Source organism: Battus philenor, unplaced genomic scaffold, assembly GCF_028537555.1.
Source record: "Battus philenor isolate CCGP_79_NKW_IND1 unplaced genomic scaffold, ilBatPhil1.0.hap1 SCAF_6, whole genome shotgun sequence".
Taxonomy (NCBI): domain Eukaryota; kingdom Metazoa; phylum Arthropoda; class Insecta; order Lepidoptera; family Papilionidae; genus Battus; species Battus philenor.
Genome location: NW_027181726.1, coordinates 10,990,613 through 11,016,251, shown reverse-complemented (window position 1 = coordinate 11,016,251; position 25,639 = coordinate 10,990,613). Strand labels below are relative to the sequence as shown.

Below are 25,639 nucleotides of genomic sequence, written 5' to 3'. Positions count from 1 at the left end.
CTACAGCGCCGCCAGAATAAATAAACGCTCGCGCCCGGATCCGGAGGCCCTCGGCGGCGCACGTAATCCAAAATGTCCGTTTATTTTTCTATGTGTGAGGCGCGCGGCAAAAAACAAAGCCGGGATCGAACGCGGTGGGCGCGCGAGCGGGACGCGGCGGCAGCGGCGGCAGCGACCGCGGGCGGGGCGGCCGCCGCCGCGACGCCATTGGCTGCGGCCGCGCGTCGCCCGCCGCCCGCGCCACGCGCCCAATCCACTGCGCCACCGCCGCGCTCCCCGCGAGCCCCAAAATACCGACCTTTCACGAACGCCGAACCGATTCGATACGACCGAAAATGCCTTAGTTACTTCACGCGCGCTCAGTTAGTTAGACGCTTTCGCTGCCGAGCGCTGTGCCGATCTAAAACCGGTTTACAATTTACACCCAACTTGTTGATGTTACCAGTACACCGCTGTGCGCATTTACGGATTGTTAACCACTGACGTTTACAGGTATTTATTTTTTATGTTTTCTTCTATTATTTGTCTGAAAGTGTGGTGCTGAAACATTTTAAGCAATTTTAGTATTCGTTCAATATAAAGTTACAGTAATGCGAAACGCATTCGTATCTTAATGCCGGATAATCGGACGTAAAAGCGGTGTCCTCGTAATCAACGTAGGCCGGTCGGTACGGCAACGTCGCGCGTAAATAATAGGGTAGGCGCTCGGTCTTTCTCTCGCAGCTGGCGCAAAGCGGCAACGGCGCCCTCTCGCCGAGCGGGCCTCCACAGCGCCGCATCGCGGGGAATCGCCCGCCGGCTCGAGCGAGACGCAATATACCTACCATACCGATACGAAGTTCAATGACGAAGGCGCCTGTCTTGCTGCCAATTATGCTGTATTTACGATACTTTAATAATTAATAACGATTATGCACAATACAAAAGCTATATCTTAACACCTGTCGATGTTTAATTATTGAACGATATCGTTCCAGGACTATATAATTATATTAAACAATCCTTGAAAACTAATTATTTTGCCAAATAATACTTTTGATGATTATGATTGTTAGAATACTCGTTTTAGTTGAGCGTGATAGCGAGTCGCTGAAAACTTACAATAACATGAAAATTTGTTTACAGATATCGAGCGGTTGTTTTTAAACAACTAGCGCGCTCTCTCGGAATACGAGGGAGTTGTCGTCGCGGGGCGAGGGGGACGGTTGCGTCCTCCCCCTGCTTCAGTTCGGCTGTGACATCGTAGCGTTTGGACGTGCCGCCGCAGGCTGCGACTGTGGGATCGTTCGCGCGGCAACTTTGAACGGTGACAGCGGCGGAGAGTATCGTGATAGACTATGTGTGTCGGATTGCGGTGCTCTACAAATTGGATGCAGTGATCGGATCACATTATCTGGATTGCAGTGATTTTGGATTTTTATTTCGGAGTTTTGGATTTGACTTCTCAGCAAACTGGGGATGCATAAAATGGAGCTCGGCGACAGCGTGTACGCCGCCGAGCGTATCATGAAGAAGAGGATTAGAAAGGTGAGCTTTGTCTGTTATTCGAAAGCAATTGCAGTGGATCTGGTGCTTGCAAAACACATCGGAACACATATCGGTGTTTTGTGTTCATGGTGTTGGTTTTTATAAATCGCTTGTTGCGCAATAAACGTTTCGCTTCGCATGCACCGTGAAGTTCAACTAGAATGACGCTTTGTGCATAGAAATATTCGGTGCACGTAATTTTGAATTAGAATTTGTGCATTAATCCAAGCATTGTGGCGCGGGCAGCAGCTGTTCGGAAATTATCGCAAGGGTTTTGAGCTCCTTTTCACGCATGCTTTCGTCTCTTATTATTACACGGGGCTCCCCTTGCCGCCGGCTTACAGAACTGAGGGCCGCAGTGAGAAATTTGATGCTTCTTTTTAAATGATGCCCTTCTTGAGATCACATTGAATCTTTGACAGTAAACAAGTTGGAGCATTGAAATCTTGCGCGAGGGTAACCCCTGTCATTGTTTTTTTTTATATTCACGTATAGATGTGACATGATTAAATGTAGATGCAAACATTACACGTTTTATATTGCATTTTATATTTGCCTGAATAATTCTTTAGAGCAATAAGGCATTTAAATTTTTTTTAATCCATTAATTTTTGTTAATTAAAGCTCAAATTTTAAGTTTAGCAGCGTGCAGTATTGTTTTTTTTTCGTTTCTAATCTTATTGTGGCCAGCTTGTTCCAAAAAAATTATTGTTCTTGTGTAGTCTATAGTAATGTGTTTCGCTTGACCTGTACATGTTAGAGCATGCATAAATAAACCTGTTACTTCGAGCAGTTAAGTGGGCGTATTCTCGAAACAATTATGATGCCTACTGATTAATATAGGGAACGCCTTCGTGCATTTCACACACTGTTATATTTTCTTGCTAATAATTATAAACATTCTAATCGAGCTTTAATTTGAAAATAATTTAATTTCACATTAATATTTATTTTACCACTACAATTATCTACTAAATTGAAAACTAAAACAAAAGTACAAAAAGAAATTCATGTACATTTTCTTTTCAGCTAATAATTAATAATTATCTTAAAAACATTACCAGCTTTTAACAAAAATAATGATTCTGCTAAATAGCATGCTATATTTATTAGGATGAAATATCACATCGTAATCTCTTACGCTTTCGCGCCATTTCATTCTTGATCATGTCAGAGCCGCAGTCGCCGAAGAAAAAAAAAACGTTTTGTAAAGTTACGTAAAGGTAAACTAACAGTTTGCTCATAACTGGAAGCCAATTAACCTAGTGTTAGATTCCTAGCCTCGTTCGTTATTATGTCAATCCGCAGCCTAAAAGTTTCCAATGGCTTCTCCAGCGCCCGTGTCAAATTTAGGAAACTACTTAATGACTTGCTGTTTACGGCATTCTAAAAACTTTATTTATTTCTATTATGCATAAGGTACAAATTTCTTTAACCTCTTCTATGGTGTTTTATGCGCCGACATGTCGAAGCATAAATGTAAGATGATCGGTACATTATTTTCAACCTTAATGTAAGGTGTTAGCGCCTAAATTGGACTGTTCCTTGAAATGTGCGTCGGTAACTCCTACAGAGCGCTGCGGCCCTGGTATCTCAGCGTAAACGCGCCAGTATTCGCTTTGACGAGCACATGTCGAGAGCGCATGCGCCCCGCCATTCTGACCGACCAATCAACGCACAGCAGTTCGAGAACCGGGCGAAAATAACTTTAAAGATCATTTCTGATGTAAACTTATCTAAAGAGGGTTTATTTAAATTCTTTATTAAAACACACTTTGATAATATTTGTGATAACTTTTCTTATTTGGATAAATTGTACACTTTTTGTACAGTTATTTGAATTTATTGGTTATTTCGCATCGTGACTTCAAATCGGGTAGTAATTCGACGATTTTATGTTAGATGGCGCTATTTTAAATGTATTAAAAGTATTTGTAATATTATTCTTTTTATAAATTTTCTAACGATGCACATATGTTTAGCACGTACATTTTATTTCAACAAATATTGCAAAGTTAGGCATTTTAAATCTCAAACTCAAATGACATAAACTTGAAAAATAGTGCGGCTTGTTGACGTCTATTTAATATTTATAACCCACATGAAACCTTTTTTTAAAATAAAACCGTATAAATCGGTAAAAAAGTACAATGTCAAGTATGGAGTAGCATTATTTAGTTTAAATTTATAGAGCAGATGTATAAGAAATTAAACTTGTCTAATATTTAGATCGCATATATTTAGCACTATAGTTACTTTAGCGTGTAGCTTGAAATAAATTATAGCATCAGTAATATAGGAAGTTGTCAAAGTGTTACTGTTTATAACAGAGAAAAAATTTAAAGAGATGATTTAAATCTTTATACGTCATCGTTCTAAATACAATTTTAACTAAACTAAGGGCTTATGTACAGAGTCGGGTAGGTACTTCGCACCACCCCTTGGAAACATAACTCTCATATGAAAGGTCCCCCTGTATAAAGCATGCTTTACGCTACGATTATTAAAGTGGTGAATGGGGCGACGTCATATTGCAGCCCCCACACAATTAAACTCAAGTCTGCTTTGTCGACGTTCTACGCGCCCGCATTCCTTTAGAGTTCCCGTACTAATATTTTACGATAAAAGGGAAATAAATCAACGTAATATTAATGGATGTGAATACATGTGCCTATAAAAGTTACGTTGTGTTAAATAGATGATTTTTCTTTCAAGGACCCAAACCTTATATTTTTGAAACATCAAAACAAATATTGATTCTTTCGAAATTTTCAGACTCTGTTAATCACTTTTCAAATATTAAGACATTGATGTAACGTACATTTAAATGAAACTCCCAGGTTCGGCATGTTGATCTATCTAGAAGAACCTTGCAAGAAATTCGATAGTTACTCATTTAACGCTTTTACAATTTTTATAATTTTGTAATGTTGTAATTTTGATGTTGATGAGAGGGCGCAATTGACAAGACGCACACAGGGTAATTAATTAAATATATATAAGATAAACTCTACCGTAATCATCTTTGTAATAATTCATTTGTTTTTGTATAATAATTGAGTTAAACGATTAAACGTTGCTCGTATATTTCAAGTATTTCAGATCTCTATAATGACGTAGTATCCATATTTTTGTGAATATCTAATTTTTGCGCAGTATTTTCAAAGTCAGTATGCATAATATTGTATCGAGTAAAAATAAATCCTTTGAAAGCTTTGAAATTAATTGATTTGCTAATATATTAAGTATATTGTAAGTGACAAAAATAAACCCATCTGAGTTTGTTGTGGGCTCCTTTCAACTTAAGGCGCGTTTGGAACACTGATAGGTTTGTTGTAAGATGCCGTCATAAAGGAGTTCAATCTGTTTCTAGTTTTTATCAGATTGGGTTCTGTTGGCATTCATGTCATGACAAGAACGGTATATAAAATATCTCTTAAATATCTTTTTTAAAATATGTATTTTATAGATGGTAAAAAATACTCGTTTCATTTTAATTGAAGCGCATTTCGTTGGTTGCATCGTAAATGTAGATCGGTCTCGTTGTAAGAGGCGCGCATAAAAACGCGGAGTCTCGCTCGACGTCATTATAACAACATCGCGTCGCCGGCGGGCGCGGCGCCCCGCGCATTATTATGTAAATAAAAAAACGAAAAGGAAAGGTCGGCCGTTTTTGTGGCGCATTATCCGATGCAGATAACGAATGTAATTAGTGAAGGATACCGCCGACCGGGGCGTCAGGTGACCACTTCGGCGTCATGTTCTCCTTGTATTTTCACTTCGTTTCCTTTATTTTGTCAAACTCTGTTCACGGATTTTTTTATGTTTATAAAAAAATATACATATATGTTTATAAATATATATATATATAATAATGTAACATATAAGGACATACATATTTTTGACACCATCTGAAAAAACCTTGCCTATATTTGTTCTTATACTGAATCTAGTCGCAATGCCATAAACCAATTAACTAGTATGTAATTTATATATGAAATCAATTTGCCTTACACTACACATAAAACACTGTTTAAATTTTGAATCATTGAAAGTATTAAACAATATTGAGTCGCGATACCCTGTGTTCTATTTTAGTTCTCTTTGGTTTAAAGAGTGATTTTCTGAGAGTACAAATAAGAACTCTCGTAGTGACGAGCGTTTACCCAGGAGTCTACGTTAGAACTGAAGTTAGATTGTCAGATATAGGTTTATTGAACGTCGGATGTTGATACAATTGTTATTCATATTAATCGGTTAATGTCTACGTTAACTGTACGTTATCTTTTGCTTAGTCTACGCATACATATAAAAAAACTGATCTGCATTTATTAAAAAATAATCGTTGTTAAGATACTCGATTTATAATTGAATAATCTCTCCGAGATTAAATTTTAGTATTTTTTTAATTGTACTGCGGGAGGCTAGTAACTTTTGTCATCGAATAGTATTTCTGGTGAGAGAATCTTACCTTGGTGCAACACAGACTATACCATCACGGAAGATAATGTTTGACATCTAATTCTCAAGTGGGGAGTACGAGGTCAGCGCCGGTCGACGTGGTTATCTTTGAAGGAGGTCTACGCCTTTCAAAATGCATCTATAGGATGAATCTGAATTCTTCTTTATTTATCATTAGAATAAAATTCATTTTTGATTGCATAAAAATACATGTCCAGCCTTGACTGCTCTAGAGATGTCCGCAGAAAAAAAATTCGCATGCCGACAAATTTGGACTTCGCGGTGTCCATTCGAAGTTACCCCTCTTTGATATAACTTGGGAACCTTTATCGTACAACCTCTATGTTGGTATTAGATTTATGATATGTGGTCCGCTCCTGCTGGGACCAATTCATGGAGTTGTACTCCTGTAGCTTTGGTTGCAAGATATTTAAAAAATAAAAGTGGCAGTTTATATATTTTCAAAGCATTTTTTCACCATAAGAACCTTGGTTATTGCTTAAAGAAAATACAAAAATTTAATCTCGAATTTTTTATAGAAAAAAAATATATTAATTGTGAAATGCCTAGTGTTAAATCACGCTTGTCCATTACTAAATATTAGCAATAACAATGGAATTTAATCAAGCATGGTAAGGGTCGAGGTTTGTGATATCCAGAAATGTCTGCACCCCTCGTGTCAGAACCATCCGCCTGCCGGCATTGTGTTTTTTATATTTTATCTCTCATATCCCATATCTCGTTACCCTCGGGGTGTAATCCCGCTTAATTGAGTTATTAGGTGACTTGTTTAACTTTGGTACGAAATACAAGAACCGTTGAATTTTCGACTGTATATATGTTGATTTTTTATAAGTATAAACACATTAAAGGGGTAATTGTATAGTATATTTCATAGCAATTATTATACTACTGCATGGCATAGGCTTCCTTCAAAGATCGCGATGATAACCGGTCTTGCATTCGCTATATCCAGCGATCTTGACTATGTCGTCGGTATGTATGTACGTAATAATTATATAGTAATAAAAAGCGTTTTAAATTCAGATTACTATATATTAAAATTAATTATTGTTTATTTCTATATATCCTTGCGGACTGTACTGCAAGAATTTATGGGCCAGTCCTATTCCAATAGAAAAAATATTCTATGACATTTTAGAGCGATCACATTACAGAGATGATCGGAAATAGGTGAAGAAATTTTAAACCTTTCCGCTGACAAAGGAACTAGTACATTCACTACTCTAAAGCACATGTAAACCAATCACCCTGTAAATATATTTTATTTCTATATCAGCTATATGCTTAAAAGGCCTTTATATAAAAAGCTTGATCAATAGCCATTTTCTTTATCACTTAATTTTTTAATATATTAATTAATTATCAGAAAATATGTCAATATCACTAAGAAACTTGTTGCAGTAAATGTTGCAAGTATGAGGAAAAAGTAATACTCACAATAATTAGTCGGACGAAATTAAACATGGAATGTTTCCTTTGGTCTTGTATGGAATGATTTTGTTGAGAGGGGATGGATTAATACGATTGTTAATAATTTCGTAAAAAGACAGCGTCCAAATAAATAGTATAATTATACATATAAATAGATTGTTACGCAACAGAGAGCATTATAAAACCAAAGCTATTTGCAAAAATCATATTCATTTGTTGCATATTAGGATCACGTACGTTGATAACACAGTGAGAATGACAATAGGAGTCCATTTTGATAGAAAATGGAGTCCGATCGAAGTCCATTGTATGGAATCCTTAAACTTAAATTATTTAATTGCGGGGGTTCGTAACACCTTAGATGAGCCTATAGCGAACTTTGGGTTTCTTTTTATGATATTTTTAAGAAATATGCTTTGTTCAGTAGTTCATTAGTTACCTTTTTTATTAACGACTTAAACATCGTTTGCACTGTTATTAAGAGAATATAGTAATAGGAGACGGGAGTTTATTATAAAAGCGAAAAAAATTGCCTAGAAAGAGTTAAAAATATATGTATATCAATTATTTGTGTAGTACATTATAACCAAATATAATATGTATAGATTTGTGATATTAAGACGTGACATATGTATCTGGACTTTTTATTTCACAATACACATGGAGTGACGACCACTAGCAGGTAGACACGGAGTCGGTTGGCCCCTACTAGGTAGACCATTGAGGTGGTAATGGTCCCTGGAGGTAGCTGGAGGTCGCTAGACACAGGCAGCCTGCCTTACAGTGGGTATCTATGATGACGATGATACATATTTAGAGCCATTATTTTGTAATATTTGTGACCGATTACAAGAATTATTTTCATAATTTTATATCGAAATAATCTTATGAATAGTTCGTTTTTAAAAAGTGGTGATGATGATTTTAGGAAATAAATCTATTAATACGAAAATTTAGGTGATATAAAAATTCAAGCCTTATGAAATTATCATATGAAAAGATTATAACTATATAATTTTAAGTATTTATTTATTTTATTCGCGTCGCGTTATTGGTAAAGATCATTAGCGCGGCCATTGTTTACCGCGCAATGTCAAATTAAAATTCTTCTCTCGCTGTCGACGCGCGGTCGTGGAGATCAGAATTAGTGACGTCAGCAAACAGCGGCTCCCTCCGCGGGTGTTTGCCAGCCGAGTCGGCCGCGAGTGGCGTAAGACGAGGGTCGAAGTGCTTTTGTATTCCGACCAGAGTGCGAGCACTCGTATAATTTGTTCAAATATTACACGAGAGATGTACAGTTTCTCCTTACTACGTGTACAGGACGATTCGTTATAGTTTTAAAAGCATAAAGGGGGTGAATATGTAATCTCATTTGATGTAAAACGTACAGCTTCAGAAATAATAAATAACGTAATAATATTATAATATGAAAAAGTATTTAAAAAATAACATATTTCATAGTGATCACTTTATACAGATCAATTGGTAATAAGTGTAAAATCTTTAAATCTTTTTGCTGACAAATTTTATACATTCACCCTTTTAAAACTTTTATACATTTTTTATTATATATAAATGATGACTCGAAAATCGTTCACAATATGTATGTATGAAAAATGGGCATCTGTTTGCCATTTGTAAACTAAATAACTTTTGATGAAATGTTGCCAACACAGATGGTTTAATACACTATGTGGTTTATTGAATGGCAAACAAGTTCATTATTTTTCTCGCATTTTTTTTATCTTATTTTTCTTTACATAGCAAACATTCCGCCGTCTATTCTTTGTTTATGTAGTGTAGATTACGAGCCAATTGAAAGCGACGTAGTTCAACGGTGCACGAATTTAATTGTCGCGATCGATCGCGTCGTTGACCGCTCTATCTCTAACTGCAGTCGCCTTTACACTAGCTACCGCGCTATCCTTTAGCAAGAACGCGAATTATTACCCAACCTCATAATTCTCTTGTTGTAACATAACGCATACGTAAAAAAATTATTAATTAATTTAATCTATTATACTCGTGCCTATACTATAAATATTCTTAGATAAAGTAGGTTTTAAATATTTAAATCATTTTGTAAAATGCGTCTTAGCCGAGCCAAAATATAACTCAATTCAAACATCAATTGTAAATTATCGGTCGTTCATCGGCTGCGCTGCTAACACGTCTAACCCGGAACGCAGCTAAACAGCGACTGACTAACACTGTCGCCGTCTACCTCTATCGCATCGGATATCTCACGGCCCCCGACTTGCTTACCTTGTCTACCGTATCAATTTTCTCTTCGCACTCGGCTCTGATAGCGAACGCGTTCACCGCCACGCGTTTATACACTCCTAGTATTCGGCTTACGAAAGAAAACGTGGAATAACAACGTGCAGACTAAAAAAGGAAACTTTTATCCATACTTCGTGGATTATAATGATTAAATTTCCATAAAATCATTAAAAAAAGGTACTTCACAAAATATTTACATGTATTTTTTACATTTGTTAGTTATAATTGTAAAATTTGTAACTTGGAAAATGCTCAAATTTTATACGGTAGATAGGTTGTTTTATACCTAAAGGATAGTCAAGGAATGGACACGAAGACGTCACGTCCGCTTTTGCGGAGGTCTGTACGTGTCTTGAATATTAGCAGAGTATTCAGTAAACTTATTTGTGTTTAAACTATGCGGTGCTCGTGTCGGAGCGATAAAGGACCACGACGCGATACGTGGGATGTAATAATTTAGGTATACTTGTCAAATTATATTTCTGAAAATATTTAGCAACAAAATTACTGTGCGTATATTAAATCAAATTGCCAGAAGGCAGGAGTGTTATTGCGTCAATCGCTCAGGGTACTGTGACCCGAGATTCATCCTCTTGGCATTTTTCCACCACCCCCCACCCTCGTGGATTACACCCATCGCCCTTTTAACGCCTGTCGAGGGTCGACCGAGATACGAAATTCAACGTAATATTTGAATAAAACGAATTGATACCTTACGGGGTTTAAAATTAAACTTCTTATCGTTCGTTGTATCAAAAATCTTTTAAAGTTTTCAGACTATTCAATATTAATATTCTTTTGTTCGGAGATTTAATTAAGTGCTATCATCGCTAGTAAATTCTTCAGTATATAGTTAATGTAAGTATCACTGAACTGGGAACATGAGTTATTTAGTAAAGGAACAAATCATTTAATACAGACATGTTAATTGTCGGCTGTCCACTTATAAAAGAAGTATCAAACAGGAGGTCGCGGACAATGGGAGACACGCGTCCGTTGTATCAAACAATCGTCTGTCGCAGCGAGTGAATTATTATCATACCAAATACAATAACAGTGTCGTGTGCGTGTTTTGTTTTCACGGACATATTCATACAACATTGCCTTTATTAAATATATAAAAGATTCACATCGTGAGAAACTTCATATACGATATTATAAGTGTTCTTTTTTTATGATGGCCTAGTACAACGGGTATATTTTTTAGTAATTTAACTCTTTATCCTAGCAATATTATTTAAAATACTGTTTAAGGACAATAAAATGCAAAATAACATTCTTCACTTATTTTATTACTAATATTAAGTTTGGAAAATCTAGACAACGTAGACATGTCAGTAAAGAGAAAAATGTGAATGGTGAATGTTATGAATTATATCTCCACGTATCGTAAACAACGTGTAGAAAAATTCCAAAAATGCACAACGATTATGCATATATTATTTAAAGTTGTATCCTATTATTTGTTATTTTCACGAATATATCTTTTTTTTATTCAAGGGCACTCTTCTCACTGTAACATAACTTTACTCATTATATACAGTACCGAAGAAAAGCAAAATAAAATGAATATAATCATGCTTGTGTGTTCCTGTCTTTAGAAAATGCTGCGACTACATAATAATTTCAATTGTATTTGGTCGACCCAATTTTTAGAAAAGTAATAAAAGTCATAGATGCAAACTGAATTTGATGAATCTGGGTTTAACACAAAACAGAATACCAATCAAGCAAACGGCCTTATAAAATTCATAAAAAAAGAGCGGAGACAACGTTTGCAACAACATTCACTTTTTAAAAACGAGGCACGGTCCATTGGTCAATCCGGCCTCGGTGACATGTTGCGATTGGCGCGATAACGTCCGGCCAACTGAATGATTTACACGAGCTGTTTATGTAACTTTGTCCCTTCGCTCATTTCACCAAAGTTAACATTTTTACACTAATTCTGATTTTACACAGATTTTAAGCGTTTTTAAAAACACTTCAGCATCTGTATTACTTAAGTTTAACAAATAACGTTCTATTTGCTTAAAGTGGCAGACCCCAAAACTACGTTCGATGCTTTCATGTGAAGTCAGCTCTTACAATGCTTTGATGAATTTAGGAATCGATTTAAACCACAAGAGCACAATGTTGTCTTACACTGCACATTCTTTACTTATTCAAGGAAATTTAGGCATCTGTATATTGTACCGTAGTATATTTTGAGAACAGCTAGGAATCTCAATTTTATACTATTTAGCGTATTGAATTAAATTGTTATAAAATTAGTTTATTAAAAACCAAAAAAGGTGCGGTACAAGGTACACAAAAATATCGTGTACTAAAAAGCATTACCAAAATTATTTAAATTGAATTTGTTTACTAAGAGAGTTTACGAAATAGAAATATTATTTTATATTTTCGTTGTTCATTATTGAGACATTTAATCAATGAGTAAAGTGAAACATAACTCTGAAATACGTTAAATTTGTAACTTTTTGATTAAAATCCTATCATTTTTCAGTATCTGTTAATAGCTTCAAGGAAATAGTCAATGAACAACACTGTAAACCCAAACCGATTTTAAATAGTACTGTAATTAAATGAGTTTTGCATTTAATTAGGTTTGCATAATCTTTGTTGAGTGCTTCACACGTATACGGTTCGAGCAAAACGAGAGGATACGTGTTTAAACTTACGATCGCTCTCCGGGGGATGGGTTGGACCCGAGTCATTAATCTAAATCCCTCTCCCTCAGTCACTCCCACCACCCCGATGTTCGGAGGGACCCCGGGCCCGTGTCGCGCAATTTGCGACAGCTTGATACACGATGAAATGTAACCACTGGTTCGGTACTAAAACTCTGTCAACTTACATTTCAGTGTCATAATAAAAATGTTTTCCGCCGCTAAATTTGAATATTTTATCTATTGGTAATAATTGTTGCTTTATCGTATAGAACTGTAACATCAGTATTGGTGTAATAATATACATTAGTAAATTTAGATTTTCTTTTATTTACTTTATACTCCTACTTAATTAAACGCTCATATATGAAATAGTGACGAGTTATTCAAGTAAAATCAATGGTTCTACAAAATATTTTTAAAAGTATGAATGTAAAACTAAAAACAATTATAATAGAAATATGTTTATATACCTATCACATATAATAAAAGTGCATGACGTTCTCTAACAAACGGCGGCACATACGACTACGTTATTACATTCACAAAATATTCAACAATCGCTTTGAACTTTATGCATATCCGGTAAAATTGTTTCCGAGAAAATATTAATTTCTCCAATCGGGTTAAATAAGCTGATGAAACGTTGGAACTAAGTTGCAATACCACAATCAGGTACTATCACGTGTAAAGTGATGGCCGATGCCGAGGTTCCCGAAGGAGGCCATAAGTGAAGTTACGTAAACAAGGTTGTTTTAGTATCTTCGGCGATAGCGCCCGCGGAATCTGTAAATGCCAACAGGACAATAGCGTAAGATCGTAAAAAGAAAATGCTGCTAAAAACACTCATATGCCGTAAATACCAACCAGCAAACAGCATTCATTCATGACGAAATGAAACTAAGTTTCTCAATTGCCCAAGACAAGAATTACCGACATTCCCTTTAATAATCATTGATGACTATCCCAAATGGAATTTGCTTAGTGCTTAAACATACAATGTTTAAGAGTTAAGTTGTATACGTTTAAACAATTACGAATAAGAGAAGATAGGTAATTTGTTTATGTACATTGTATTTAAACAAACAGATGTACCTAAAATCTGTAGCAATATAGTTTTACACGTAACAACTTTTTAATCTCTCCGCAACGAATACGCTTTGTTACACATTTTTGGCTTGCGTTAAATCTTAAAACATGTAGATGAGAGGTCTCTATTGAATCGGGAATAACGATATCTGTAGACGAACGATAGTAACCGATGTAATCTAGCGAATCGACAGTGGATAGGCCAACTCAGCGCGTAGATAGTTGCTGAGATCTTAAAGTTTTGGAGTGAAGACCACGGATCGGCAACCTCACCGTAGGGCGTCCACCCACAAGGTTGACAGACAGCCTTGTAAAGGTAGCCGGAAAACCATAGATGGAGGAAGCCGCTTCCTGCAGTGGACGTGTTGCGGCTAAAATTAATTAACTTTACATTCAATAATACAATTTTGATTTATATTTTCTCTGTTTGTTTTTACTGAAGATATTGCGTTGATATACTGTGTCGAATCATTGTTTTTAATCATGAAACAAATGTTAATTCTTTTGAACAGGCTTCGCTAAGACCTTGGGAAAGTAAATACATTGATATAACGTACATTAAAATATGTATTTTTACATAGCGATAGTTAAAATTCTCCACATGATGTATGATGTGTATTAATAAATTTAGCATTGTACTACTTCAGTGTCTGGTGTATATCGAGTTCCGCCGATACGTCGAAGTGACGCGCTCGGCGCTGTCGTCGCGTGGCCACTCAATTATCGTCCGGGGCGACTGGCTCTCGTCCAACTCGGCTCCCTGTTAATTATCCTCATTCCGTTACTCGTCGCGTCGCAGCGCCTTTTTCACTCGGGATTTATTCCCTTCTAAAACAATTCCGAGCCTACTGTTTTTACATTCGATAACTCGGTAACCTTTTACGACGAGAATGATAGATGAACAGAGCAAAAGGGTAAGAAAGTAGAAATGTAGCATGAAAGATAGATAATAGACCGAAAGAGAAAGTAAAATATGAAAGAAGAGAGAGAAAATAAAAAATCATGTGAAAAATTAAATTGCAAATAAAGTCCCTGTCCCACCATAAATAGGGGTACAAGAGGCCCCCAATAGGTCACATAAAAAAAACCTTTTACGACGAATTGATCCATTTATTTGTTTAATATTTTATCTTTATTTTATCGGAAACAAAAATATGGTTACTGTTGCAATGAATTTGTTTATTGTATTTAAAGTACATTTTATTCATGTCAGACACTTATCGGAAAAATATAAATTTCTATCTCTTTTACTCAGGGAGGATGAAGGATAGTACCTTATAATCGCAGAAGATAAATATATAATACCATCGATTCTCACTCATCTAGACTTTACCATTTCCACCTTCGCTGCAGAATGTAAAGACGATAGAATCATATTTTGATCCAAAACCTAATATCTAGCCTCCGTATGCTTATTAGGTCCTTTCAGCGCATAGGACTCAGGACGTCCAACGCCATAAATGTCCACGTTGCGTTTTTTTTTTTCACCAGTAGTAACCATTAAACTCTTTCGGCCATAAAAAAGCCAGTTCATACTTGAACTACATGCCTATATACCCAGTCAACTAAAGCATAAAAAGTAAATTGATCAATATTAGTGTAAATATGCAAAAGTGATCAATAAGGAATATAAGAAACTAATTAAAATGACGTTTAACAATGTATTGTATTGTGTCTCTTATTATGTATAATGGATAGATTTATTAAGATTTGATCAAGAATTTGAATATGCGGGTCATAAATAGTTCTACATTAAAATCGATAGGGCGCTGAATGGAGTAGATGAAAGGGCCGGAATGGGTTGAAACTGGGGCCAACTCGTTCCAGACAAACGAAATATATTAGCATTTCTAAGGAAATTGATGTAGACAGAACTCTAGATGTAACATCATAGTTGACAGATTTTTCCTAATGTGTCTGAAATTATCCTTACCAGCGACCTTTGTACAGAGTCTAGATGTCAAGGATAAAGGGTCAGAAAGAAATGGAAAATAGATGAGAAATAGACGCTGCGAAAGTGCTTGTATGAATAGGCGAAATCATTGTCGTCAGTACAACCAAAATATAAAGTCGAGAGCATAACTGAAAGGTAATAAAAACTTGTATTTTTGTTACGAGTTCCAAAATAATATTGTGTGTGGAACCAATGGTCTCAAAAAAGCAGTAAGTCGTCCCCTATAGAAATATTTTTCGAAATTTAACCAGGCCTTCGAAATTTGTCGCCCGGGCCCATGTGGCCCATGCCTAAACACATCCCAGGTGTTGATACATAATTTTTATGCTTTGTCAGTACCTATCAAGCTTGTGCAATAAAGTCTAATAAAATTTGATTATACTTAGCAGTCGTATAACTATAGCAAAACTTGAAGATCGACTTTAAAATCCCTTTGTTGGCCTTAGAAAGAACGGTGTATAAATATAGTTTTTAAAATATCTTTTATTAAAATGGATAGATGATAGAATGCTTTGTAATTTACTACAATAGTTGTGTAAATAAAACACGGGAAAAGGAGCAGAAGTGAACAAAAGCGAATTCGAGTGAAATGTTCGGTCGTGCTCTTGTACGCCGTTGCATTTCTTTTAATATTTTGCTATTTCTTTTGTTTTATCTGTCTCGTAACGTTCCTTCATTTGGGACGTTTTTCTGGCACGGACAATGCTATTTGCTCGTTGGTTTTTCTTTTTATTTGCAGTTTCGTTTATTCATATTATGATCTACTTATCATTCTGAGTGACCATTTTTTAGTGTCAGGAGAGCCTTATTTGATAGATTGAGCTCCTTTATAAAGTTATCCTCCAATGAATAGCTATAAGGATTCCTTACTTGATCGTATCTAAGATGCACCCAAGGTATGCTCGAGTCTTTTATTTATCACTAACATGTTCTTGATACAGTTCTAGGAAATTATTCGGAATTTTTGTTATCACTTCAAAACTTTTGTTGTTACGGTAGTGTTTTCTAAAACAGTAAATAGTTGCCCTTAGGGGCCGGCCGCCCGCTCCCTAATCGCGAACAGCGTGGACGAAACGAGGTTGGATCCAGATCCATCCTTGGCTAGCAAATAGTCCACGCTGCCGATCCAAGCCGCATATATATAAAGTAAACACTATACAGCTCTAGTTGGGTAGAGCGGTTTACTACGTGCCAACGTCATCGTACAACTAGAATGCGTCTGACATCGTACAACTAGAAACTAGACCCTTCCGTTTCGTGAACTCAGTACCGATGAAGCTGTAAAGGCTCCCGGGATAACAGCATCAACTTCATCCGAAACCATGCAAATAGTTGCCCATAGAGTTACTAATATTATGAATTCTCGAGAAATGTCAATCACTTGTTTACTTCTTATAACAAACGTTACGTAAATTCGCTATGTTTCCATTTGTAATAATATTCTTATGGCACATAAACCAGATTATCATAAAGATATCGAATTTGAATCGTTAAAACTTTTCTTTGACGAAAGTCTTACCTAAAAATCTACGTCTGCTACTATTAGGGGGACTAAAAAGTAATGTCGCTTTCTCTAAGTTAAATTCACACGATTACTTTTTAAACAAGTTTTTATTTGTAATCAACAATGTCTTCACCTTCGTTATCAAAAACCTTTCGCCATCTAGTATACAAATTTTCAATGCGGGAGCGGTAAATATCAATCTGTTTTTGTGTAAAATATATTGACAGAAACAACATTAATTTGTGGTCCCCCTAATATTTAGAGTCCTAGTATCCCAGGGGAAGTCTAGTCTAATCTAAATTAGCCTAATACTCGATAGCAACAAAACTGAATACAACCAAATACCTCTGATATAATATAATAATATTACTATACTACTATATTACGCGAGGTTAGTGATGTGGCGCAAACATTTCTGCAGGGTGTGGCACGACATACCGAGGCCAGACTTCCAAGAAAGTTCCCAACGTGATGGCAGCAGATAGACGATATAATTTTTTAAAACTAAAATCCGTACAATTATTTTTTATTTTTATTGTATTTGAAATGCGAATTCTGTAATCGGGCACAATTTATTTATACATTGCAAAGAGAGCTCTTTTTTTTTAGCACAAAAATTGTATCTGATTCGCTAGTATTACTCTATTAAAGTAACCCGTAGGACACAGTGCTGTTGGGTTTGATCCACACTTTTTTATAGCAAAAGTATCCTTTTTACAGCAATTAATCTCTAGGGCTCCCACTGGGACCTAGCACGAGCTGTTACATTATTTCAGTGGATTGGCTGTCGGGATTTCTCCGAGTAGAGTGTTTTATGAACTTGGTTAAGCAAAATTCCTTTGTTAGACTGTATTTAGCGATTAATGAATGCTGGATTTAAAATTATATGAATTGAAAAGTCGAAACGTACGTTTACGTAAATGTAAAATTGTACTGACAAAATAATAGATCGAAAAAATTCATTTTATTTTGTTTTCAATCACCTATTTAAAGAAAAAATTGCTAGAAGAGTCTAATTGGCCTCCTTTTGATAACCTTCATCTAAATATATATCTACGAGGATTCTGAAAGCATTCTAATTTGAAAGACCACAACCAACTCGATTGAGTTTTCTCTTGTGATTACTTTCACAAACTTATTATCTTCATAAACTTAGTAATTCATTTCTAAGCTGTGTTATTAACTTAGCTTATGTCCAGAACAAGACGACTTACGGCTGAAATGATGATGACGAAATTATTTAGTTTAAGCATTATTCAGTAAGTAGTATAGACGTTTATTGTATTATTATTGTATAATAACACGTGCTGTTGCAGTTTGAATGTCGAGTGTCGTAGTTCTAATCTCGAAGACTCCCACGGGGACCTTAGCTCGGGACTTTAAAATGATCATAAGGCTATAAATACCTGAAAGAGTACCCCTGAAAGGGTAAATAATTCGTTAGACAGACTATTTTTATTAAAACTTGGTCGTGTTGTCACGGATACTCTGTATCTAGACGAGTTACGACGATTTCATAAAGACTAAATTAAAAAAAAAGACAACATGATAAAGTCTTAATTCATTTTTAACAATACCACTGGCATCATACAACGTCAAATGGGTAGTAGAGTAGTCAAAGGCGAGCGTACAACAAACTCAATTTCAGCTAATTTCGTCACTAAAATAGGACACTATTTAACTCATCGCACTAAAGATTTCTTACTAGAAAAAACAATTTTAAAAAATCTTTTCACATAACGTTGTGTGACTAAAACGCATATTAAATTCGATGTAAGATTAATGTAAATTACATTTTTCTTCTGTATAAATAACGACGAATCTCTCATTAACGTGTAAGAGGACGGTGAGACGCGCTAAGTCTCAGTCAGGCAGGCGCGCGTGCAAACGGATTAATTGTAATTATCGGCTCGCTAATTGCCGCGCGCCTTCCGATCGCCGGTAATTGGCGTCTATGCTCCCGAGACGCGGTCCGCCCATGGCGCGCTTCTAACCATCGGACGCGCCACCGCCAGTGATACGCCCACACGCGCGACTCTCAACCTTACTAAAACGGAATAGAGAGCATAGTGGCGGCGTAGGTAAGTTGGTAGGCTAGGCCCGACGTGCGCGGGGGTGGAGTGCGACGGAGCGGGGGCGGAGTCCCTCTCCCTTCGCCCCGCCCGCCGTCCAATCGCCGCGCGCCGACCGAACGACCTCACCTTGCCCACACGTCCCTAACGTACCTTTTTGCATTTTTTTTTATGGAAATAACTTTTTGTTTGGTTTTAGGTGGGAATTTTTAATTTAGTCCGAAGAAATATCATAACAGGAGAATTTTGTAAAATTGACTTTAAAAGAGTTTCTCGTCGCGTTCCTTGCCTGGTTGTTCTCAATAATACATTTTTAAATATATGATTATAATTTTAGAATGTTCTTGCTTGTCTTTCCAAAAAGTAAATATTTGTTTTATAGTTTATCCCGAATTGTTATAACTACCTCAGTAAAGATATCTGAAAGTCATTACAATAAAGCAACCAACTGAATTTGTTGTAAGACCTTCATAGATTGGAACGCTTTTGGAACTATCGTAGGTACGTATTTTAAGTTTTAGGATGCAGCCAATATAAAGAAGCTCGATTGGACTTAAGTCTTCATCAAAATAGACTCTTGTGACGTTATTCTCAGCGCGCACAACTCATTGTTGTATATTCGAAATGTATAATACAATTAAATTTCAGTGTTTTTAATATGGTAAAAAGCCTTTATCGAGAGGCCGCTGGTCTAGTGTCTATACTAAACAATGCTTAAACAAACATTATTAGTTCGTTGCAAAGAAGCGGTGGTTATTTTTCAATATTTCTCAAATCCGAGAGATTGTTAAAATTTAAATAATTTTTGATATGATTATTACCTTTTGTCTTCTTTCAGAGTGTACCTCTTAATGTATATATACACCAAAATAAACAGAAGTAAGCAAGTATTATAAATTACTTATTTGTCTATCTCAGATTAAGAGAAGGTTGTAAATTTTTTTACTAAATTAAGTGATTGTTTGTTCAAAAACCTTATTCAAAACGAATGCTTTCACTTATTTTTTACCATTCGATATGGTTTGTAATAACAATAATATATGTTATTTAATACTCAGAGAGTTATTAATACGCAGTTATATAGAACTTTAGTAGTTAGTAGGCTATTTTGCATACTCAATGTTTTATTTAAAGAAGCTAATAAAACACTTGATAATAGAAAAATTGTTTGCCTGCTTTATGTGAGAATAGTTGCAATGCATTCCGTATGTCCGAATATTCGATGCATTTTCTCTGTGTTTCGTTAAAACGCAATAAACGCGTCACACTGAAATTGGATACGACACCGTCATCGTTGCCATTCAATAACTAACCAGTCTGGTAGGAAACCGCCACTTCTCCCAACGGTAACTCTTTCCGATGTGGTAATAGTGTTATTAGGCACGCGATTGCAACCGATCAAACCGAAGTTCGGCTCTCTCGGACCCTCTTATGTCGGAATGTTGAGCAGGTATTATCGACAATTGACATCACCAGCTAAGGTGCTTGCGCCTAATCACTACATAGAGTTTTAATGGAAGCTATCTAAGAACTCTGCGGCCTCTCAATTCGATGAAATAATAGTATGTAGCGGCCTATGCCGAAGCTTCTCCGGGAGCCATCACTATTTCAAAAAAGGTCTTAGGCTTGGCGCCTTCTCAGCCCTGCTGCCTCAAATTCTCCTGCGATTTAGAAAGCAATGAAAGTCTAAAAAAATTGAACGAGTCACATAATTGATAGCTTCATATTAGTATAATTAATACGAGTAGTAAGACAGCCGTCTCCCAAGCGATTCAATTCTCGATGTGATTTGCTTCACAACTTATAATAGCGAAAACTTTAAGTAATTTTCAGTTAATGTCGTAAATAGCGGACACAGCATACATTTTTTAGTTTATGTACTTGATATATAGAATTTGGTCGATGATGATGATGACGGGTATTAACCCGTCCTCAAAATTGTAGAACATTGTACGAACAACATTCCAATTTACTCTGTTCCTTTAATATTAAATCGAAAACTAAGTCAATGTGTTCAGGTTCCAGTATTATGTTTAAAAAATGTTTCGTATACACAAGAATCTATGTATAAAGCATACATGACGACTTGAAGGCGACATTTTCAGATAGTGGCTAAGAACGGCTCTCTTAGAGTAAATTTGTTAAAGAGTGATAGCGTTACATATTTATTCATTTATTTAAATGTAACGGCGAAATCCCTATTACATTTCTTAATTGATTTTTATCTAAGACGGTACTACATTTAAAAATCGTGTTTCAGTATTACATTTATCAATATTTACTTAATAATAATTGATGCCTATAACATATCGACTAAATTGTTAGTAAGTGGTTAGTAAGTGTTTGTTATTGCGTGATGGGTTCCATATCTTTTGGGTGAACACCTCCAATTTCTTTCATGCGTTTTTACTCCAGTTTGGGCTAACAAGTATATTCCTGCTCATCAACTTACAATAACTATTTAATTAAGTTAGATATTGTGGTCATAATTTTCGCACGTTTTGAAGAAAAGCCTTTACTTAGCGAGACAAGCGCGGGAAGTAATTGAATTCTTTCGAAAGCGAATTCTTTCAGATTAAAATTATCGTAACACGAAAATAGAGTAAATTAAATGCTACTAAATATAAATGTAATGAAAATATCTTTTTTTAATAATTTCTGAATTATATTTAATCACAATAAAAGATTTTTTTTTGCATAATTCAGGTTCTTTTCGCACGAACACGGTATACACAGGTTTAGGGCCGTTCTGGTATTTTACCATTGACTGAGTGATGGTTACTTATTAAAAATTTATAAACGAGTATAGCCGGAAAACGCGCGATGCAGACCGCTTCCAACCTTTTTTATCGATGTATAGTGAGGTCTATGTCCAGCTGTGGACATCCTATAATTGATATGATGATGAATGTTAATCGCGTGATGTTGCCAAGTTTAAAACGGCTAGACCAATTTGGCATTTTTTTCATATGTTTAATATCGTACGTGGCCTTTATAAGGAGAAATAATGCAAAAATTGTGAGGGAAAATAGTAAAAACAATACTTTGTTGTCAAGCATTAAAAGAAAATTAATACTAAAAAAAGGATTGTTTCAATGTAATAAAATGTGAAATGCCTAGCACTATAGAGCATTATTAATATTTTAATAACCAAAACGAAAATTTATTATTACGTTGTATGTATTTATTGTTTTACGTAATTTCAATATTAAAAAATCGAACGTGGTAGCCACTGAATTAATGAAGTATATTTAAGTTTCATTCATTACGCAATTGATGATTTCGGTTCTAAACGTACGGCGTCTCGTGGCAATGAACTACAACAAAAGTTTTAATATTGAACGCCGAGACAAAGTCACGTCGCTCGGCGAGCGGGCACATCGCGCATTGTGAGTGAAACCAATAAGACGAGAGGGTTTTCAGCGCGGTGTTCACTGGCGAAACGTCTTAAACTCACACAATGGCACGCTAAATGCTACCTTAACGCATAGGTGATAAAGTTCGGTTTACTTTGATTATAATAAATTGCTCTAATAAAATTCTGATTTAAATTGGACTACTTGGTATTTGATTTATTCACTCGTGTGCCACAGGTGTCCCGTGAAGTCACCTTGTATCCTTGTACTTTATGATTTGCAATTCATTTTTGTCTGACAAATGTTTGTCTTTGCGTTTATTGATTCATCGGACTAGACTGTGCTAGTTGACATCTGTGGAGGCGCTTTGATTAAACTTTTTTTTTACTTAATTGAACCATTACGGGTATGGTAATGCACGAGGCTTTGCGCGGAGGAATCAGAAATGAACAGAGGCATAAAGGAACTAAAATACCGGACATAGTCCAGCGGATTGACAAGCTGAAGGGGCAATGAGTAGACGATATTGCGCAGAACGAATGACTGCTGGTGCCTTGAGTTTCTTGATTAGAGAGCGAAGACCGGCAAGCACAACGTAGGAAGTCCACCAGGTGAATAGGCAGACGATCTTGACAAAATTGTCGAATGAAGACCGCCACCAACCGGTCATATTGAATGTCTATTACAGAGACCCTGTATATCTTTAGGCTGAAATATATATAACGTTCGACACAGACAAAAGTAAAGTATTGTTTTATTGAAAATTTAATGCTTGTTATAAAGACGGATTTTCAGTAAACGTGTCCTTTATGAGGCGTTACTACTGTAATTTGCAATAATTAATCGTAACCATCTCTAAAGACATGTTACAATTATTAATACAAGACAATAACTATAAAACAAGTTAAATTAATGCTTTAATAATTACAAGAGAAAAATAAACTGAATAATGCCTAAATGTGCTACACCAAAAGAGTTTAGATAAGAAACAGGATTCAATTAGTTTAGTTTTTTTCTAATTTGCTAATTAGTCAAGTTTATTAAAAAATCAATTATTATTTTGTTTTAAACTTAAAAAAGTGTCTGGCAGTAAATAACATATTAGTCACTTGAAAATAATTTTTACATCACTAAAAGAGGATTGGAGATTTGTTACCGAGACACGACGCAGTACCGACAGTTTGAATTAAACATTATGGTCCGCGTTGTTGCGGGATAATGTTTACGCGGAACACGATATTAACAACGCTTCTCACGGCTAAAGCATGGTGGATTTTTGATTGTTGCATGCGCGCAATAACGGTGCTTATGTAGCGTTGCGGCGAGGGCACGTTTCGGGTTCGATCCCGGGGGAGATAGTCGCAACAGCTGGCGGGGCAGGTGGCCACAACTCGCGAACCCGGTGCCTGACGCGACCTGCACCGTCTTATTTAAGTTTTTTGTACATAATAACCATTCCTGTTTTATTACTACTCTATTGTTTACCTCCCTTGTTGACATTTTCGGCATCCCTCATTGACATTTGAGTTAATCAGTACCTTCGGAAATAGGTAAGGTTTGTTTAAAAACGTGCATCGAAATGAACCTGCTCACTTGTGGGTGTTGCGAATAATTTGCGAGGGCGTGCGCCGGTCAGTCGTGTGACGACGCCGCAGCGGCGCGCGCGTTCCGTGTCTAAGTATTCGTTTTAACCGTTCACACTTTAATTCCAGAACAAAGTGGAGTACTACGTGAAATGGAAAGGCTGGAAACCAAAGCACAACACCTGGGAGCCGGAGGAGAATATTTTGGACCCAAGACTGATACAGAGCTTCGAGCGGGGCGAGGAGCACCGCAGGCAGGGCAGAAAGCGCGAGCGAGACCATTCGCCCGGGGAGCGCGCGCGCAGCGCCTCCGACGAGCGACACCCGCCGCCCGGCAAGCGCAAGGCCGAGGTGCTCTCGCGCGAATCGGGCAAGATCGGTGTCACCATCACCATGAGCCCACCCGCCAAGCGGCACGACACCAAGCCGAGTGTGCGCGCGCAGCCCGCGCCCCTGCCGCCGCCCGCAGCGGCGCCCGGCGGCGCACCTGCACCCGCCTCACCCGCCGCCGAGGCCGCCGCGCCCCGCACCGGCCCGCGTCGCGCCCCGCACTCGCCCGAGGAGGCCGACGCGCACACGCCGCCCGACCGCGAGCGGCGCACCGACACGCAGCCCGCTGCTGCCACCGCGCCCGCAGAGCCCAAGGGTGCGCGCCCTCCGCCACCCGCTCTGCCGCCCCTCGCCGCACCCCTCGCAGCGCCGCTAGCCGCACCGGACGACGATGACTCGTGGGGCGAGGCGCCCGCTGCACCGCCGCCACCGCCACCGCGCCGCGGCGCTGCCTACTGGATGGCGCGCTCCCCTGTCGCAGATCAGATCTTCATCACTGATGTCACAGTCAACTTACAAACTGTCACAATCAGAGAATGCCGAACAGAGAAAGGCTTCTTCCGAGCCCGCGAGAACCGCTCACTCGACATCACGTAAACCCACCGGGTCCGAGTTTTGTACAGACGTGTAGTTAGTATTTATTTAGTCCATAACGTACACCTAAGCCTCGTTAAGATGGCTTTCCTGGCGCAGACCAGATCTTCATCACTGACGTCATAGTCGATTTACAGACAGTCACAATGTACAAGTTACTTGATGACGTAAGCCCACCCGGTCACTGTAAAGACGTGTAGTTAGTATTTATAAGTCCGTAACATACACCTAAGCCGCGTTGAATTAAACCCCTAATCCTTAACATGTAGGCCTAACTCCAGGGGGATGTGATCGTAGATCGACCAAAATTTGACCGTACGCAAGTACCTCATACGAAATAATGACCACCAATACAAATACATGATTAGGCAAATTATTGTCAATTGTTGAAAATAGATACCTCTATTAATTGTTGAATAAATGACTGGTCAATGTACCATATAGTGAGCATTGAAGATTGCTGTGTAAGTGAATTAGATTTTTTATGGTAGTGGAACTGTATCGACTTTACAAATGATATTGTGATATAGATGTCAGTCTTTACTCTACTCCTTTGTATCATTGTATCATAGTCTGTATGTGCATTTTGAAACACAAAGAAATCTATTTTTCTATCTCGATGTTTTTGTGTCGACAGTCTGTATTTATTCTGAATCTCAACTACTTCTTACATTGATTCTATATTTGATTCAAAATGTTCCATGTAACTTGTATGTATTGCACCGTGTTAATCTTAGAACATTTAATTTGTTTACATTC

The 25,639-nt window shown here is 37.0% G+C and overlaps 1 protein-coding gene across 2 annotated transcripts; it reads left to right on the top strand.

Annotated features, from left to right (window-relative positions):
- The first annotated feature begins 368 nt into the window (after nucleotides 1–368).
- On the top strand, nucleotides 369–25,022 carry Pc (Polycomb). 2 transcript variants are annotated; one of them, XM_068773355.1, is made up of 3 exons: nucleotides 369–492; nucleotides 1,126–1,527; nucleotides 24,086–25,022. In XM_068773355.1, the coding sequence occupies exons 2-3, from the start codon at nucleotides 1,459–1,461 to the stop codon at nucleotides 24,881–24,883; spliced, it is 867 nt and encodes a 288-aa protein (XP_068629456.1). In that variant the 5' UTR covers nucleotides 369–492; nucleotides 1,126–1,458; the 3' UTR covers nucleotides 24,884–25,022. The 2 variants fall into 2 exon arrangements, with proteins under 2 accessions (XP_068629456.1, XP_068629457.1); XM_068773356.1 differs by lacking the exon at nucleotides 369–492 and adding an exon at nucleotides 810–878.
- The last annotated feature ends 617 nt before the right edge of the window (nucleotides 25,023–25,639 follow it).